The sequence below is a fragment of the Pyrus communis genome, chromosome 16 (assembly GCF_041283825.1).
Source record: "Pyrus communis isolate YQ-2024b chromosome 16, ASM4128382v1, whole genome shotgun sequence".
Lineage (NCBI taxonomy): Eukaryota > Viridiplantae > Streptophyta > Magnoliopsida > Rosales > Rosaceae > Pyrus > Pyrus communis.
The window spans coordinates 674,806-690,999 of record NC_142580.1 but is presented as its reverse complement, the minus strand read 5'-3'; the positions used below and the strand labels follow the sequence as shown (position 1 = coordinate 690,999).

The following is a 16,194-nucleotide window of genomic DNA, read 5'->3' as shown; positions in this document are numbered from 1 at the left end:
TAAAAGATCCATCAGAATTTCAGAAGCTCGTGAGCGAGTGTGATACGTTATTAGAGAGAGAGTTTTTTATATTTTCGATTTTCAAAGAGAATTGTTATTTACATTTTAAAATTCTTATTATATATTTTAAATTTTTTAGATTTAAAAAAAAATACATTTATAAGAAATGTAAAATAAGATTTTTAAAATATTAATAACATTTTCCTTTTCAAATTTTATTTATTAATATTTGGGTGGGCAGTAGGTGCAAGGTGTACAAGAAATAAACAGAAGGCGCAGGCAGCAGAAGCAGCAGGAGGGGAGAGAGAGAGAGAGAGAGAGAGGGGTAAATATAGAATAGTAATAGTACGATTAGCAGGTGAGGCAGGGCAGGCAGGCTAGGGAAATACTAGCAATTGCAGCAATAGCAAATAGGTATTATCAGACTCTTTAAGGAATTTACAGAGCTTCTCAGCTCGTCTTATCCTTTTCTCTCCTCTCTGAGATAGGCTTTTAAGTCGTCCTTTTTTAAATGCCCTCTTAGTGTCTGCTGTGACCAACACACATTTTCAACGGGTTTGAAACTTTTTAAGAGAAGAAAATAATACCAGGACGACGCCGTTTCGTTCTGGTCTTGAGGGTGTGAAGGCTGTAAGCAAGTTTATTAAGGGATCAGGGGAAGATCCAGGTTGCTGGGAAAAAAAAATGACTACAAGTAGTTGCAGTGCAAGAAACGGCGCCGTTAGGCAGTATGTGAGATCAAAGGTGCCTCGTTTGAGATGGACTCCTGAGCTTCATCGCTGCTTTCTTCAGGCCATTGAAAGGCTTGGAGGCCATAAAAGTAAGTAATTACAAAACCCCACCTTCTATTTTTGCTTGTTTTCTAATTTTTTCTTTATTTTCTCGCAGAGGCTACTCCAAAACTTGTTCTTCAGTTGATGGATGTCAAAGGGCTCACCATTTCTCATGTCAAAAGCCATCTCCAGGTATTTTGCTTTTTTCTCCAGCTTTTTTTAGTGCTTTTGTTTGTCTTAATAGGTTAACATTTCATCTGCTTTCATGCTTTTTTGCCTTTTTATTTGTTAATTTGTTCCCTTCTTCTTTTAATCATCAGATGTATAGAAGCATGAGAGGCGATCCGATTATAAGACAAGGTAAATAACCATCGATTTATTGTAAAGTTTTCAACTTTTCTCATACCCTTAATTTATTTCGGCCGACTTTTTGCCGAAGTTTTCATCTTTCCATATACCCATTCATTTACTTCGGCCGATTTCTTGTAAAAGTTTCCATCTTGTAACATTTTCATGTGTGTTTCTTGACTGTCCATTTGTTTGCCAGTAATGGGTTGTGTCCAGAGCTAGAGTTGCAGAGTTATAAACTCCGTTGATGGCATAAATTTATGAAATATGAGGACTCAACTGCAACTGCAGCATCACCTCATTTATTATATATTCCTCCCTTTAACAATACATATTTATTGTTCGTAGTCGACTTTTAGTGGATGCCCCAAATAGTTCATACCAAAACGTGATCATTTCTTCTTTCCGATCTTCTAGTATTGGCACACTTTGCATAAACTGGAAACTTTGTCCAAAAGAACCTATTTATTACTCTCTTTAGGTTTTATTTCTAATATATATTTTTTTATAATTTATTTTATAAAATGGCAGATAGGGTGCAAACAAGAAAACTACATTCATTTGAAGAGGCTGAGGATGATGGGTGTGTTGAAGAAGTAAATGGTTTGAGCTTTTACCCATCTTCCAAACCCACTAGAGAATCGGATTCCCAGGTCATCTGCAATCCCCGCCGTTCAAAAAGGTTAGGCTACACCTGCACTTGCACCACCAGCTACGAATTTGTATTCTGCAGGCACAGCTATATATCCACTATTTTAGTTGTTCTTTGGTTTCTTTTGGGTGTAAAGACCTATTCAAATGTCAAAAGAGTATAATAAAGCAAAAGTTCTACAGTGCTTTGTTATTTTATATATTAGGATTTTTCAGCCGTTAAATCTTTTAAGTCACTAAAGGCGAAAAATATTGAGCAAGAGGCGAAAAATCCTGATGTATAGAATCCCGCGGAACATACTAGAAAATCCGGAAATAAAGATGGTGTGATCGGAAACAAACAAAAAGGCATTTGCATGATGTCATTGCTTCTTTATTTTTTTTCCTGAAAGTTGCTTTCTTGTTCCTTGATACATGTTCTTCTTTTTGTTTGTTTCTTTTCTATGACTTATCAGAGCTAGAACCGAGACGATGGGTTCAAACATCTCAGAGGGTTTGCAGCAGCAGCAATGCGGCAAAGGAGGAATATATGAGACTCTGTCAAATCCGTACTCTTTTGATGATTACGTTCTGGCATTGGGAATAAAGGAGGACCCTCACCCATCAGCCTTCAAAATTGCTTTGCAAGAATCTGATTTCTTGAAGGTTCCCTCCCTCCCTCCCTCCCTCTCTCTCTCTCTCTCTCTCTCTCTCAACTGCATTTAAGTATTTTATTTTAATCGAAGAACTTTGAGTGCAATGTTGGTATTTGTTTTTTCTGGTTTCACCCAGAAAATCGAAACGTAATAGGATATTCTCCTCTTTCCTCTCCTTTTATTTGAACGTTCACGATTAAATTACATCAACATTTGTGTCAACTTCTTTATAAAGGTGAAGACAAAGTGGAAAGACACAGGAGAGGAGAAAATTTGAAGGGGAGAGAATCCTATTCCATTCGAAACATGCCCGGCATGCCGGCATGGATGGAATAATGTGCATGTTTTTGACATTTTTTAAGTCAAGTTGCGTCACCTCTTTGCCTAAACCGTTCTCAACTCTTCGAAAGTGTTGAGTAGACTAGTCCCCTTCTATATTTTATAGAAAATCTTCTTTGTTTCCTTCCGTGCACACCTTGGTTTATTTCTAGCCTCTATTGAATAGACAGAAGAAAAAAAAAGTAAAAGCATGCAGAAGGAGAAAACGAGTGTGAAAATAATTTTCCTTTCTTAAACCTAACTAATTTACATAACGCATCAGAATTCTTCAATAAAATCTCTAGTTTTTTGTGTCCACTTCATTTTTTCTACCTTGTTTAATGAGTTCTGTGGAAAAAGTGGTTGGGGTGCAGCATTTGGAAAACAAACAGTGGTTTGGCTTTGCAAATAAATGATTCCATACTGCCCTATTTAATTTCAAGGTCCACCTATTCTTCATGCTTTGTTGTCTACAGGAACTACATTCTAAAAATTTGTTGTTCAAGTCTACGGTTTTGCCTGCAAAAACTCTTACATTCTGTGGTCCAATTCTGATTCGTATAAATACGGGACCCTCTCCCCTCTCCCCCCCTCCCTCTCGTCATCAGCAAATTCAAATTATTAAAACGTCCTTCTACCCCTACAGAGAGACTTAAGTGCACCTTATCAGGATATCATAATGTCATCTCGGACTAATAATACGACGTTAAATGAGTGTTAAAAACACACAATACACAACATTGTAAAATTAGCTAGCGTCTTGAGAGATGTATGTAATTCCTTCCGCTTTAGACTTCGTCTTATTGAATCATATATTTCATATTCATGGAGCATTGTTGTATTTCTTTGAAAATTAAACGTGCCCTACTGACATGGTGTTTAATTAATTGTCCTCCCTCCAGGTTGCTACCTTACCAGAGGCAGGAGGAGCACATGTCGAAGACCATCATGAAGCTGGCCATTGTGAACTATCACTGTCACTCTCATTACACCAGCCCTCCTCCCACAAGAGTAATGCTTCTTCAAGTGACTTCAGTGGGGCAATCTCATCGTCATACTCTAGGCCTAACTACAAAGACTGCTCTGCCTCTTCTTCCGGGAATCGGAATCGGAATCTTAATCTGAATCTTTCGATTGCTCTCTGCGGTACCTGATGCTGCTGCTGTAAAAAGAAAAATCATCTGTTTTAGGCTAGTAGATTTCTACCCTCACTCACCCCACATCTTGTTAGTTCTTTTACTGTTGTTGTAGAAGTTATCGATTAGGTCTTCGGGAGGTTTATTTGTCATTTGAGTTCCACTTTTGGTTTTAGAACCGCAAAGCATATATATCTTTGTTATGAGCTCTGAATTTTCAAATACGACCCGTCTGAAGGGAGGAGTAGAACAAAGAGTGTATCTTTGACAGCAGACACCAGGCCAGAAACATTTGTACAATTAGAACAAATAAGCTGCATTTGGAACCTTCGTCTCTTTTCAATCCCTCCTGCCATTCAATAATTCATTTCGTCTTAGTTGAATCAAAGTAACAGAAATGAACTTGTACCCGATGTTTTCGTCTTCTTTTTATTTGTCGCTTGGTTTTGTTCGATTCAAATGTCAGTGCATTAAGAGACAGTGTAAAATTTGTTTTTCGACGGAAAATGTTGAACTATATATAAGCGAAGAAAATTACCTTGTCGGCCTTCTCTATCGGCACCGGCCTCGCCTCTAGATCGTCTCTTTCATGGAGCTTAAGCTCAGTTGCATGGGGAAACCATTCCAGTCATAAAGAGTATGAGCAGAACTGGCCCAAATATCTGGTTTGTAAGTAAAGGGTGCCTAAGAACTCGTAAATCAAAATACATGTCTTTTAGACGTTTACCGATAACGGGACAATTAGGTCGGAGCAAGGTCTGTTTCGAGGTCTGTTGGACCCATTGGTACGCGGGTGGTATTTGTGAGTTGACTTGTAGCCTTAATTGCTGGCTCGGGTTCGTTCAAACATTAATGCGTTTGTTATTCATTCAAACTCGGGTGCATAAATAAAACACCATCAGCTCTAGTGAATAGCCAATGTGACCAAATACCAATGTCTGCAACAACATGAATTATGAAGGATCCTTTAAAACTCAAAAACAAGAACGAATACGGGTGGTATTTATGGGTTAACTTCTAGCCTTATGGGCCGGGTCGGGTCGTTCAAACATTAATGCATTTGTTATTCTACTTTAAAATTCAAACTCGAGTGCATAAATAAAGCACTATCAGCTCTACCGAATAGCCAATGTTACTAAATACCAATGTCTGCAAAGTATGAATTAAGACGGATTCTTTAAAACTCAAAAACAAGAACGAATACATGACGAATGAAGAAAAGAAAGACCTCTGCCACAGAAAAGCGAAACACAAAACTGAGGTGACTGTTAGGGTACAACAAACAGCTGAATCAGTGGGATCGAATTTTGTAACATATCTAACACCAGCTACAGACCTCTCATTTTCATCATCACTATCAGAAAACTTTACAACTCCGCCCGCAGGGTATTGTTGGATCTCATGAAACTGTTTAATCCTTCTTATTGCTTTTCCCCTTCAATTTTGTATCGGAAACCAGTGCCTTGATGCTTAGTTTCGGCTTCGCATTAACAATGTGTCGAGGAAGAACTGATACAGCAACCACTAACGACTCTTTGGGTACACCAGAAAGGGGTAGTAGCTCAAGAAGAACGCAGAGCTGCAAATTTTGGTCGAATAGTTAGAACGAGCATAAGAATAACATGCCAATTTGAGAAAATGCAGAGGGAATTCTCACTTCCGGAGATTTGAGGTCCACCACTGAATCTGATACAACACCCTTGACAGCAGTAGCCACTGCGGCAAAGCATTTGTCACGGTCCAGCATATCAATTGCATTTGAAGATTCTTTGGGAATATTCAGTTCTGTCTCTATCCCTCTTCTATTATATGCAATTGCAAACTACAAAATCATGTAGAAATTTCATTTGCACATCAAAATATTATAACTCCTATAAAATAATTAATCCCTTTCAATGGTTGCTGAAAAAAGTAAAGATGAAACTATTGTTATGAAGTGATAACGGATTTGACTTCTACCTTTATGGGCCGCACAAGCTTCTGATTATCGTTCACGAATTGAAGAACAAGCCTTGATACAACTTCATGCAGTTCCTTCTCTTTCAAACTACAAGTAGCTTGGATAGGGAAAATGCGATTACACCAACTGCACCAAAGAACTCCCAATCAGTGTTCATAATGAGGGAAAAGGATCATATATATTACTGGACCCTTCATACGGAAATGCAAATGAATACTGAGTGCAAAAACATTGAAGAGCTGCGGCACAACCTCAAAGTGGGCTAAGGGAACAACTAGAAGCCCTCATTCAGAAAGTATTCAGAGAGTTATCGTACACATCCTCAAAACAAAGAATGCTTTAGCATAAATTATAAAAGCATTGAAACAGAAAATCTGTGAGAAGAAAGTAAATTATCTACTCACAGGGGTGAACCAACACTCTTGGATTCCACAGCCTGAATAATTTTCGATACAGTATCTACAACGTCAGGAGAAGTGTTTCTGCGAAAAGTAAAGAGAAGCAGACCACTCTTTGTCAACTTAACCAGCGAAAGAAGGGGATTTGCATCTCCTTCCGCATCCACCTTTGCAGGAGACAAACGAGGAGTACGCTCCTGAAGATCATCTGCCAACAACATTACGATAACAAACAAGTCATATCACAACAAATACAGAAAGTCAGAACCTAATACTAATAGCACAACATATACAAGTGATACCATGAGCGTCCTCAGAGTTAGCAGTAGCAGCATCCTTGGTTTCCCCACTGCCATTGCAGCACTCGCCATCAATATCCTCTTTCGAAAGCTTCCTTCTTTTCGAACTGGTATTGTCTTCTGAGCTGCAACTATTAAAGCACTGAACATACTGAAAACATAAACACACAAAAACCCCAAAATTGTAATCACAATTCAAAATTTCACAACCATAAGCAAATAATAAATCAATCACATTTGCAGTAAACAAGTTGGTAATTTCAAAGGCATAAAGGAAGGGATTTTACCTTTGCAAGGAGGGAAATTGCTTCTTTTGTGGCGCTTTTCTCCCTCTCTGATCAAAATTGATCACAGCAGAAACACAAAGAAACAAACTTTCTATCAGAATCGTTGGTTCTTTATTAAATTTGGGTTTTTCATAAATTTGAAGGAGGAAGAAGAGGAGAGTGACAGACTGATGGGGCAGGTAATGAGGAAGCCGGAGTGGGAGCGTTGGAGAAGAGAAGAAGGGGCGTTGTAGTCGAAGCGAGGTATGCTGATTACAGTCGAGTGTTGCTCCCATGGCGCCATCTCCTCTTTCTTACTCGACTCCATCTTCTCTCTTTCTACTTCCGCCGCCGCCACCGCCACCGGTGTTGCCATTCTTTCGAGCCTTCAGAGACTGGACACACTTTTTTAGTTCGATTGAATTTCCAAGTTTGTACTTTTAAATTTCTTATGTTGTATGTGACTATGTGCGACCTAAATTGAAATTCAAAATATTTTTTTTTCTTTTTTTTCTTTTTTGGTAACTTTAACGAAAAATTTCAGGTTCATTTTAACGAAAAATCATATTTTTACATTAAAAAGTCAATCATGTTACTATTCACTTCACCATTTATTTTGTTCTTATTGTTAAAACTCAAAATTTTTAAATCTTTTTCATTAATTTTCATTTTTTTTTCCCTACTCCTAAGCCCCTCAAGTATTTTATGCTCTCATTTTAATAACATTTCCTTTTACGAGCACGTATAATATCTTAGAAAACCCGATAATAGAAATTTTGCAAATGCTATGAACTATAAATCACGATTTTAAATTATATTCACAAACTTTAAAAAAAATTATCATAAAATAAAATTTCGTGACAATTTTTATGCAGTACCATAAATCACGATTTTAAATTCATGTCCTGGCCAACTTAAGAAACAGATAAAAATATAAAAACTTATAGAAACCGAGTAATAGTCACTCAACTATTATAACAATGATTCTTCAACTTTAATTCAATTGAAGTAATGTTCTTTTAACTAAAAATTAGTGATCATTAGTTTCTTAACTCATCAAAAAGTGCAGCTATGATCATTTTCATCAGCTACGTTAGAACTTCCGTCAAAATGAGTTATGTTGGAAAGACTATTGCCACAATTTTCTCATTTGGTTTTCTTTAATTGACCCCAGATTCAACCTCATGTGCATGGTACGTGACTCATTTTGAAAAAGTTCTAACAAAGTTAACCAAAAAAATCATAGTTACACATTTTAATGAGTTAAAAAGACAAATGGTCACAAATTTTTAGTTGATGAACTATTAATTCAATTGGGTTAAAGTTAACGAACCATTGCTACAATTTCTTTATAAGAAAACTTTAGGTCTATAGCAGGACTTTCTTGGGTATTCAATATTACTGATACTTTAACTGTTAGATATTCTTTAAAATTAAAAACCAAAATCTAATGGTTAAAACATCGAGTAACTGGTCCTCCGGCCACCCAAGAATTTTTGTTAAATAGCCTATAACATTTTTTCTCCACACAAAATATATTGTGTCCACAATATATGTTTTCACAAAACTTGAGAGCTCTTATATTTATTAATTCACCATTTACCACTTTTGCGGGGCTCTATAATTTACTTCTTTTCAATATTTACCATTGACTAAATAAACTAACACAAACACTGGCACCAACCCCCTCCCCTCCATAAGTCCTTCGTTATGACCAAACTGTGCAGTGAAGGAAGGTGTCCTTTCTTGTTTTCTATCCCTCCACGGCTGCCCAGAACGAAGGTATCACGACCGGTATCAGACCGAAGAAGCTAATCACATTTTCATTTGAATCTGCCGATGGATATGTATTAGAAACTCGATATAGGAGAGGCCATTCAAATTTTTATCTTCGACGATATATGAGAAGAAGAGCATCCCTGTGAAAGTAGAATACAAGAGTTAATACATAAACCCGTAACTTTTATGTCACACATTTATTACACAGCACAACAACGCACTGACCTGATGGATCTCCTTTCTTGCATAATTTCAAGCTGCAAGAAAATAATCGAGGAATTGATTAGACTTGCATCGAATCAACACGTTGCATAATTGAGAAAGTAAAAGAAAAACAAAAGCATACCGGAGGTAGGAACATCTTTGGCGTCGAATCTCATTTACCACGTCATTTAGCTTAGCTGAAAATGGATTATCATACTGCTGCAGCACAAACTGTGTATGCGAGAATATTAGCTATCGGATGATATTTCTATTGGGAAATATACTGAGAATTAACTTTGCCAATATGCAAGTCAGTCAGTCGTAAGGCATCATATGGGACAGACATTGTGTATAAGAATGATTTGGCTTAACACGTACCTGAGCAGGAATTTCATCAACTGAAGAAATACCGAACAACTTGTTCAAGATATCTGGATCTACCGAGCTGCCAATATATATTGGACAATCCTCTCCATTCTCAAGAAGATAAATTCCCTCATCGTTGATATGCTCACTAGAAAGTGGAATCGCAGGAGGAACAATTGATCCATCCGTCTGTCAATTACCATTGGTTTTAGGATCGATAACTTGAAAGCAAGCACATTTCTAGCATTGGTTTGTGTCGCTGAGAGAGAGAGAGCAGAACAAAGGAAAAATCAAACTTTAAGTAATGGTAAACCTTTCAGACCTTGGAAATAAAATCATGGATTGCCACCATCCGAGGATACACAAGTGCTATTGCTAAAGGAGTAGAAACAGAGGACACATAATTGATCCAGTAAGATCGTTCATCTAATTTCCCCGCAGCTCGCAATCCTGTGCTTTTAGTTAGTGCTGAAAAAGAAAAAAAAAAAATTTAAACAGAATTATTAAAACATGTACGAATGTCAGGAAGCTATACTTCAATGACTGCTAATATGCTTATCGGAAGAGTCATGAATAGCATAGTCCATGCATTGGGACATAACAAAATTCTGATTTTATTTTATTTGGAGGGAGAAAGCACATTTAGCTTCACAAATACAACTAGTATAAGTCTTATAACTTAAAAGCATAAAAGAAGATACCGAGGATGTACAACGGTAGGAGCTTAAGTGTTTCCGGAAGAACAAGTTGTCCAGATGATGAAACTGTAGCACAAAATTTCCTATAAGAACACAGAATGTTGATGCAATGGTCAGTCAGTCTTTCACGGACTTGCATGAGTGGGCGAGAAGGAATTTCAATTGCCGCTGCAGAAAGAAAATTCGACAGTATATTGTAAGTATCATTTCCCCATATCAAATATAACTATAGTCAGTAAAGTGCCATGCAAGGGATGAAAAAAAGGACTTCTGGTACTAGAGAGTGAGTGCACAAAGAAAGTGAATGAGATGGTATAAAGGTTGTAAAAAACAAGATTGTGAAAAAAGGTATAACCAAATACCTTGTTTCAATATACAAGCAAACTGGGTATCCAAGTCAGCTGTACGGAAAAGATTATTCAGCATACTTGTACATGGCAGAGCTAAAGTTGTAACTCGAATTCTTCTTTGACCGTACACAGTGGTGTATAGAAGCGCACACTGGACAATGGAAAAGACAAAGTAATTAGAAGGAAAATAAGAGTCATTTTCTTCAACATTAACAGGAATTATGGGAAGCTCCACAGCATCAAAATGGGGAGATATTGGACCAGATATTCCAAGAAACTTTGAAAGTAAAACTAGTTAGTACCTGAAACACACATTCTGAGCCATCCTGCAACTTATCATCGTATTTTATGGTTACCATTATAGTTTTGTCACAGTCAATCTGCACAATAAAAGATTAGTTAAGGTTTCATAAAAACTGGTATTCAAGCTAACAATATGATCAGCATTTATTCGCAGTCCATGGTGGAGAAAAAAGACTCAAAGACCATCAAAAGTAGAACATGCAAACATAGATGTATGAATGTACATGATATGTGTGTTTGTGTTGTATAACTTACACTGGGTAGGTCAACATCAGTAGGAACGTGCTTGCAGAAGTTCCCATGGTACTCTTGAACTTGGAGACCCTACAATAGATTAGGAAAAACAATCACTTGCAGAACAGAGAAAATTATAAGTAACTATTTGCTATCACACAAAAGGAAAAAACGAGAAAATGAACGTCAGTACTCCAAATAGGTTACCTGGCTGCATCTCACACGCATCACTGCCTCAAAACCTTGAGGCCGTGTGACATTCCATCTAAGGTCATTGTAGATCTTTGCAGCGTCAGCAACCGCAGAGAAAGGGTAATAATAATAGACCTGGAACAAAGTGGAAATGTGAGGTAAGTCGAGTCTGCAATGACAGATATCATGAATAGTGCCGTTAATAAAATCCCAAATGGCTGAACAAATGAAAAAATGGCAGGAAAATAAACTATAACCTATATTTTCTATAATATATTGCAAGAATAGACATTTTCCAGTACCTGGCCACCAGTGATTCTTGGGATGACAGACATAGAAGCTATGTCTATGTATGCCTGGGTGGTTAAAAAAATATCAACGCAGACCTGTAACATATAAAGACAAAGATTATTAGCATGAATAAGTAATCCCATCATCATCTATGTCTACAAATGCCAACCAATGACCATCAGCAGAATTCAGAATTATATCAAACTACTTAACAAATGCAAACAGAACACTAAACGTTTTACCTGATACTCAGCAAGTTCCGTTGCCATTGTTTCTAAAATCTTGTCAGCTGGTTGAAGCAATTTATGTACCTCCTGGCAAAGAGAGATTCACAAACAGAGAGTATAATCATCTGTTAGAAGTTAGAACAAATGAAGTACTCAGATAATATAGTTTTGCAGATCGCAGGATTTCAAGGTAGAACAAGAGATGGAAGAACATGTAGTTGGAGAAAATCAGTATATCATTTATCAATACCTTCTCCCCCGCAGAGCTATTAGTTCTTCCTTCAGCCTCTCTAGCTGAAAGGGCTCCAATTCCAATTGATGGCAAGACTGTAGACAACATCTATCATTTTTAGAATATACTCATAAGTCCATTTTACAAACAGATATAACTTCTAAAAACACTCCTTAGAGAGATGAACAAGATAAATATAGCATTGCTGTAACAAGCATGACAATGTTGTAAAAAGAAAGTCCATAAAACTAAAATTACACATGTCACTGAACTTACCTGACTGAAATACCAAAAGTTTTCCTCCATTACTTTTCATTGCCAAGAATGCAGCCTGAAAAATATAGACAAAATGGCAACACGTTAGAAAATGCAAGCTATAAACCCTTAGACATTAATCATTGTGATTATACAGTGTCCATTAAGCTGGTGATTTTAAAAACATAACAGTATAAAACACCAGAAAACCCAATTTAACAAGAACTCCAATTTTTAATTTTTTTACTCTCCCACACCATCTTTGACACTCACCCAGACAAGCCAGAATAAACGCAAGAAGATATGGATACCATACCTTGACTGCGGCACCAAAAGCTGAGTCAGCTGTTTTATTATCTTGAAACATGGATGGGATGCTTTCCCACACCATCTTTGACACTCACCCAGAAAAGCCAGAATAAACGCAAGAAGATATGGATACCATACCTTGACTGCGGCACCAAAAGCTGAGTCAGCTGTTTTATTATCTTGAAACATGGATGGGATGCTTTCCAAAAGTAGTTCTAAATGTTGACGGCACTGGATACATGTCAGAAACAACCATAGGGTTAACAAAAAATCATTTGAACATTTGTCAAACTAGTAATGGTTTGACTTATCTGGGGTTACTAAGAGATTGCCCTACACATATCAACAACTTTACTAGAGAACACAAACAAAACTGAAGTCAGAAATTAACCTCAGAAATCTGTACAATTACATCAGTCTGCAGAGGAGTATAAACATCTTGTACATCAGGAACAATGAGCATCAGTGGCTGCAAGACATGTCAAATATAAAATCAGTGAGCAATCTTCTACCGAAATGAATGTTTAATGTTGTTGAGTAAACAGGGAAAGGATAAAATGTATTAACCACAACCGTAACATGGTTTAAACGGAGTACAATCCTTGTAACAACAGGAAACCATATATTCTCAGAACCATACTTAGGACATGCTTTTAATGCCGTATATTGAAACAAGGTTTCTCCCAACAAAGAGAAACCACCTATTTTGAAAGACAGCACAATTGAAAGGGGTATACCTTCATGCCATAGACCAGGATAAGAAAAGATAAGATAATGAAGCAAATGCAATTTTTAAATTCATTGCAGAAGAGAGAATGAGTTACAAAGCAATAATTGACCTGCTGTAATGAACGTTTCAAATTGTAAAAATGAATTGTAGTGTCAAATGTTGCAATTCCCACCATAGTCCTAGGGCCTTCCTGAAATAGTGGAATCATCAATTAAATCAGTCACTAAAAACCTTAATCCAATAAGCAGGTTCTTGTAAGAACTTAAACAACTTGACATACTCTAAAACCAAGGTGACAAGTATATGTCAAATTTTCTACAAGCAGGTGCAAATAGGCATAAAACTTACAGGAAGATCAGAAATAACTTGACTGATTGCACTGCATGCCGCTGCAGTTGCTCCAGTTTGCATAGCAATCATAGATACATCAATAAGGAAGAAATACACAGCCAGCATTGGATCACGCACCTGGAACATGAGAATTAAGTTTGAATCTAAATGAAACAGAAAAGAAACAACATTAACCAAACATGAATCCGCATAAAGCTGGGAAATCTCATGAACCGACTAACCATGTACTCTTTTGAAGCAACAAATTCAACCATTCCTTTACAAAGCTCAGGCCTATCGTCAGCATCTCTACGCCTACCATCTGGACCAAGATTGCAGTGGTAGTCATGGGGCGTCTCATCACTAAATCCTGCAAATTAAACAAGTACATGTCGTAAAATCACCATGTTATCAATACCAATGAAAAAAATTCAACATGGAAAACAAGGACAACTATCCTAAATTAAGGAATAACCTAAATGTGAAACTTTGGGAGATGTGAGAAGTGAAGATGACAGAAACGGCTGATAGTATCTTTCATAAAAGTAAGCATACACATAAAGCTTAAAAGAAAGATAGTAGATACATAAAAAAACTGATGCAATCATAAGTTGGACTAACCACACAAGCTACAGATGAACTTCCTGCCCTGATCAATGAACTTCATGGAAGGGTTTATGTAGCCTTTGCAACGAGAACAACGAACAGGACCACTTTCACCAAAATCCACAACCTATAACAAGAAAAGTTTATCAAGAAGGACCAGGATGCAGACATGCATCTTTCAATTATCTAATATGTGTACTAACAAATTTTGGAGCTTTTGACATGGAAGATTAATACATTAAGACAAAATCCGCAAATAGCAAAGAGAAGGGGTGATCCCAAATTTTCGGTGATCTGTCAGATCTCAATTATGACTCACTGACCAACGCATGATAAACTGTTAAGTTACCATATTATTGAAAAAACAGTCTAAAGAATATTTATGCATTACTTGTATAGGCTCTTCAGATGGATGAGGAAGGGCCAAGGGTTGGAGCAGCAAAGCCAACTGCATTCCCGATGTCGCCAAAAGGTCAGCAGTACATGGAACCTGTTAAAATAAAAGGCAAATATGTATATAAAAAATGCTGAGAATAATTGATTTTTCCTCACATAATCCAATGAATCACAATCTCAAACATCAAAATCAACTACTTGTTTGTAATTGTTAACTACTCAGATTGATACCTGATTAATGGTGCACCTCAGATTGCGTGGACTGCAGTTCCCAGTGTCTCTGACAATGTAATCACTCGTAGAAGGCTTCAGAAAAAGTTACATTTAGTACTAGGTGAAAGATCATTAAACACTAACACAGCGAGCAAATATAAAAAAACAAAATGATTCTTAAAGATCAATTATATGGTCAGAAAAGTTAACTAAATGAATACCGGAGGAGGGTTTGTTTGATTGCCCTGACGAGTTTCATACACAACCACTGAGGAACTTGGAATAGGTCGTGGTATTTGGTTCGGATCAATCTTTGACGGTCCTGCCACCGGAGCTCCAGTTTGCCCCACAGCATGTGATATGGCAGTCATGGATTGGTTTGGCAACGGTGGTGGCATGCCAAACATTCTTGGTGGTTGCACAGACGCTGAAGCTGGCGGCAGCTGCGGTGCCTAAAACAGTTGAAAACATTTCAGTCAGATTATTGAGTGGAGAAAAAAAAAAATACTTGCATACAACGTCTGAAAAAAGGTTTACAGCTTTGAGCTTACTTGATTATGCATGGACCACGTTTCTGGAGGTTGAGAAACTGGTTGCGGCGGCTGCACGGGTGGACCTGGAGGCGCTCTGCCCACTGAACTGCCCAATACAGAATGCATGGTTGGCGGAGGCTGAGGCTGATGAGGAGGATGTGGTGCTCGAGCTGCCGCCATTGTTGCCGAAGGTCCAGTCCCGCCAACAGGTGGAGGAAAACGGGGCCCGCCGAGAAAAACACCTGGTGGGGATGCCGGCGGGAAAGCATTGGGAGGAGGCGGTCTGTTGCCAAGTGGTGAAGTTACAGGAGGCCCGAAAGACCTTGACGGGCCCACGTACGGTGGAAACGAGGAGGGGGGTCCCACTGGAGGGGGACCCGGTAAAGGTCTGGACTGCGCAGTCCGAGAAAATGGGCCCGGCGGTGCTGAAGGCGGTGGTTGGGAATGAGGTGAAGGTCTTGGGGCAGAGGTGGGCTTCGAAGGCGGTCGATTGAGATTCAAATTGTGCAAATTGTCCGACAAAGAATCGGAATTTGGGGGAGGAATTATATGATTTGGGTTAGGGTTGTAATTAGGGGGCGGTGGACGATTACCGGGTCGGAGTGGCCCTTGAGCCGCCATTTGATCGCTCGAATTCAGACCAAAATCCCTAATCCGCTTTCGAATTCTTTATTGATTCTACTTCAAATTTCAATTCCGATCGATGATTACGAATAAATTCAGAAAATTGAACTGAAAAGGAAGGAACTTTTAGGGCAAGTGAGAAGAACCTTGGGGACGAAGAAGCTCGGGAGACGATTAGGGCTTTTGATTTTACCGCCGTTAATTCCAACGGTTAAATTTTATTTCCGTTATTTCGCTTTCAGTTTTTGTCTTGAGAGAGAGAATCAAAAAGCTCTTGGAAGTTACGATCGACGGATCTCCGCACTTTTGTTTTGCAACATTTCTTATGCTTCACACACAAAGTTTTGTAGGATTATGTTCCCGTTTTTACTTCTCAAATTTTGACTGTCTCGTCAAGTAAATTGACGAAATCAATGGTAACAGTTAACGAAATTGTATGCAAGGTAAAAAATTAACATAGTATGAAATATGCTTTATTTGTACTCGGATTTTATACATATATTAGCTTATCTTTAATTATAGGTGTACCAAACTCCCA

The 16,194-nt window shown here is 37.8% G+C and overlaps 3 protein-coding genes across 4 annotated transcripts; 1 reads left to right on the top strand and 2 right to left on the bottom strand.

Annotated features, from left to right (window-relative positions):
* Positions 1–248: 248 nt before the first annotated feature.
* On the top strand, positions 249–4,204 carry LOC137732404 (myb family transcription factor MOF1-like). The gene is made up of 6 exons (XM_088687249.1): positions 249–820; positions 889–965; positions 1,094–1,133; positions 1,653–1,803; positions 2,228–2,417; positions 3,628–4,204. The coding sequence occupies exons 1-6, from the start codon at positions 685–687 to the stop codon at positions 3,877–3,879; spliced, it is 846 nt and encodes a 281-aa protein (XP_088543375.1). The 5' UTR covers positions 249–684; the 3' UTR covers positions 3,880–4,204.
* Positions 4,205–4,975: 771 nt separating this feature from the next.
* On the bottom strand, positions 4,976–7,237 carry LOC137732356 (uncharacterized). The gene is made up of 7 exons (XM_068471666.2): positions 6,974–7,237; positions 6,806–6,852; positions 6,522–6,669; positions 6,226–6,427; positions 5,821–5,947; positions 5,519–5,683; positions 4,976–5,440 (listed from the first exon to the last, which is right to left on the bottom strand). The coding sequence occupies exons 1-7, from the start codon at positions 7,158–7,160 to the stop codon at positions 5,273–5,275; spliced, it is 1,044 nt and encodes a 347-aa protein (XP_068327767.1). The 5' UTR covers positions 7,161–7,237; the 3' UTR covers positions 4,976–5,272.
* A 1,040-nt stretch (positions 7,238–8,277) lies between these two features.
* Positions 8,278–15,974, bottom strand: LOC137731318 (protein transport protein SEC24 C). 2 transcript variants are annotated; one of them, XM_068470422.2, is made up of 24 exons: positions 15,051–15,974; positions 14,721–14,951; positions 14,518–14,592; positions 14,282–14,380; positions 13,906–14,017; positions 13,527–13,654; positions 13,303–13,422; positions 13,064–13,144; positions 12,616–12,693; positions 12,363–12,455; positions 11,937–11,991; positions 11,679–11,755; positions 11,444–11,515; positions 11,213–11,296; positions 10,926–11,045; positions 10,740–10,808; positions 10,484–10,561; positions 10,194–10,332; positions 9,835–9,999; positions 9,456–9,601; positions 9,146–9,322; positions 8,910–8,998; positions 8,789–8,820; positions 8,278–8,703 (listed from the first exon to the last, which is right to left on the bottom strand). In XM_068470422.2, exons 1-24 carry the CDS (start codon positions 15,651–15,653, stop codon positions 8,600–8,602), a joined length of 3,027 nt encoding a protein of 1,008 aa, XP_068326523.1. In that variant the 5' UTR covers positions 15,654–15,974; the 3' UTR covers positions 8,278–8,599. The 2 variants fall into 2 exon arrangements, with proteins under 2 accessions (XP_068326523.1, XP_088543789.1); XM_088687663.1 differs by having other exon boundaries at positions 14,721–14,942; positions 15,051–15,805.
* Between the last annotated feature and the right edge of the window lie 220 nt (positions 15,975–16,194).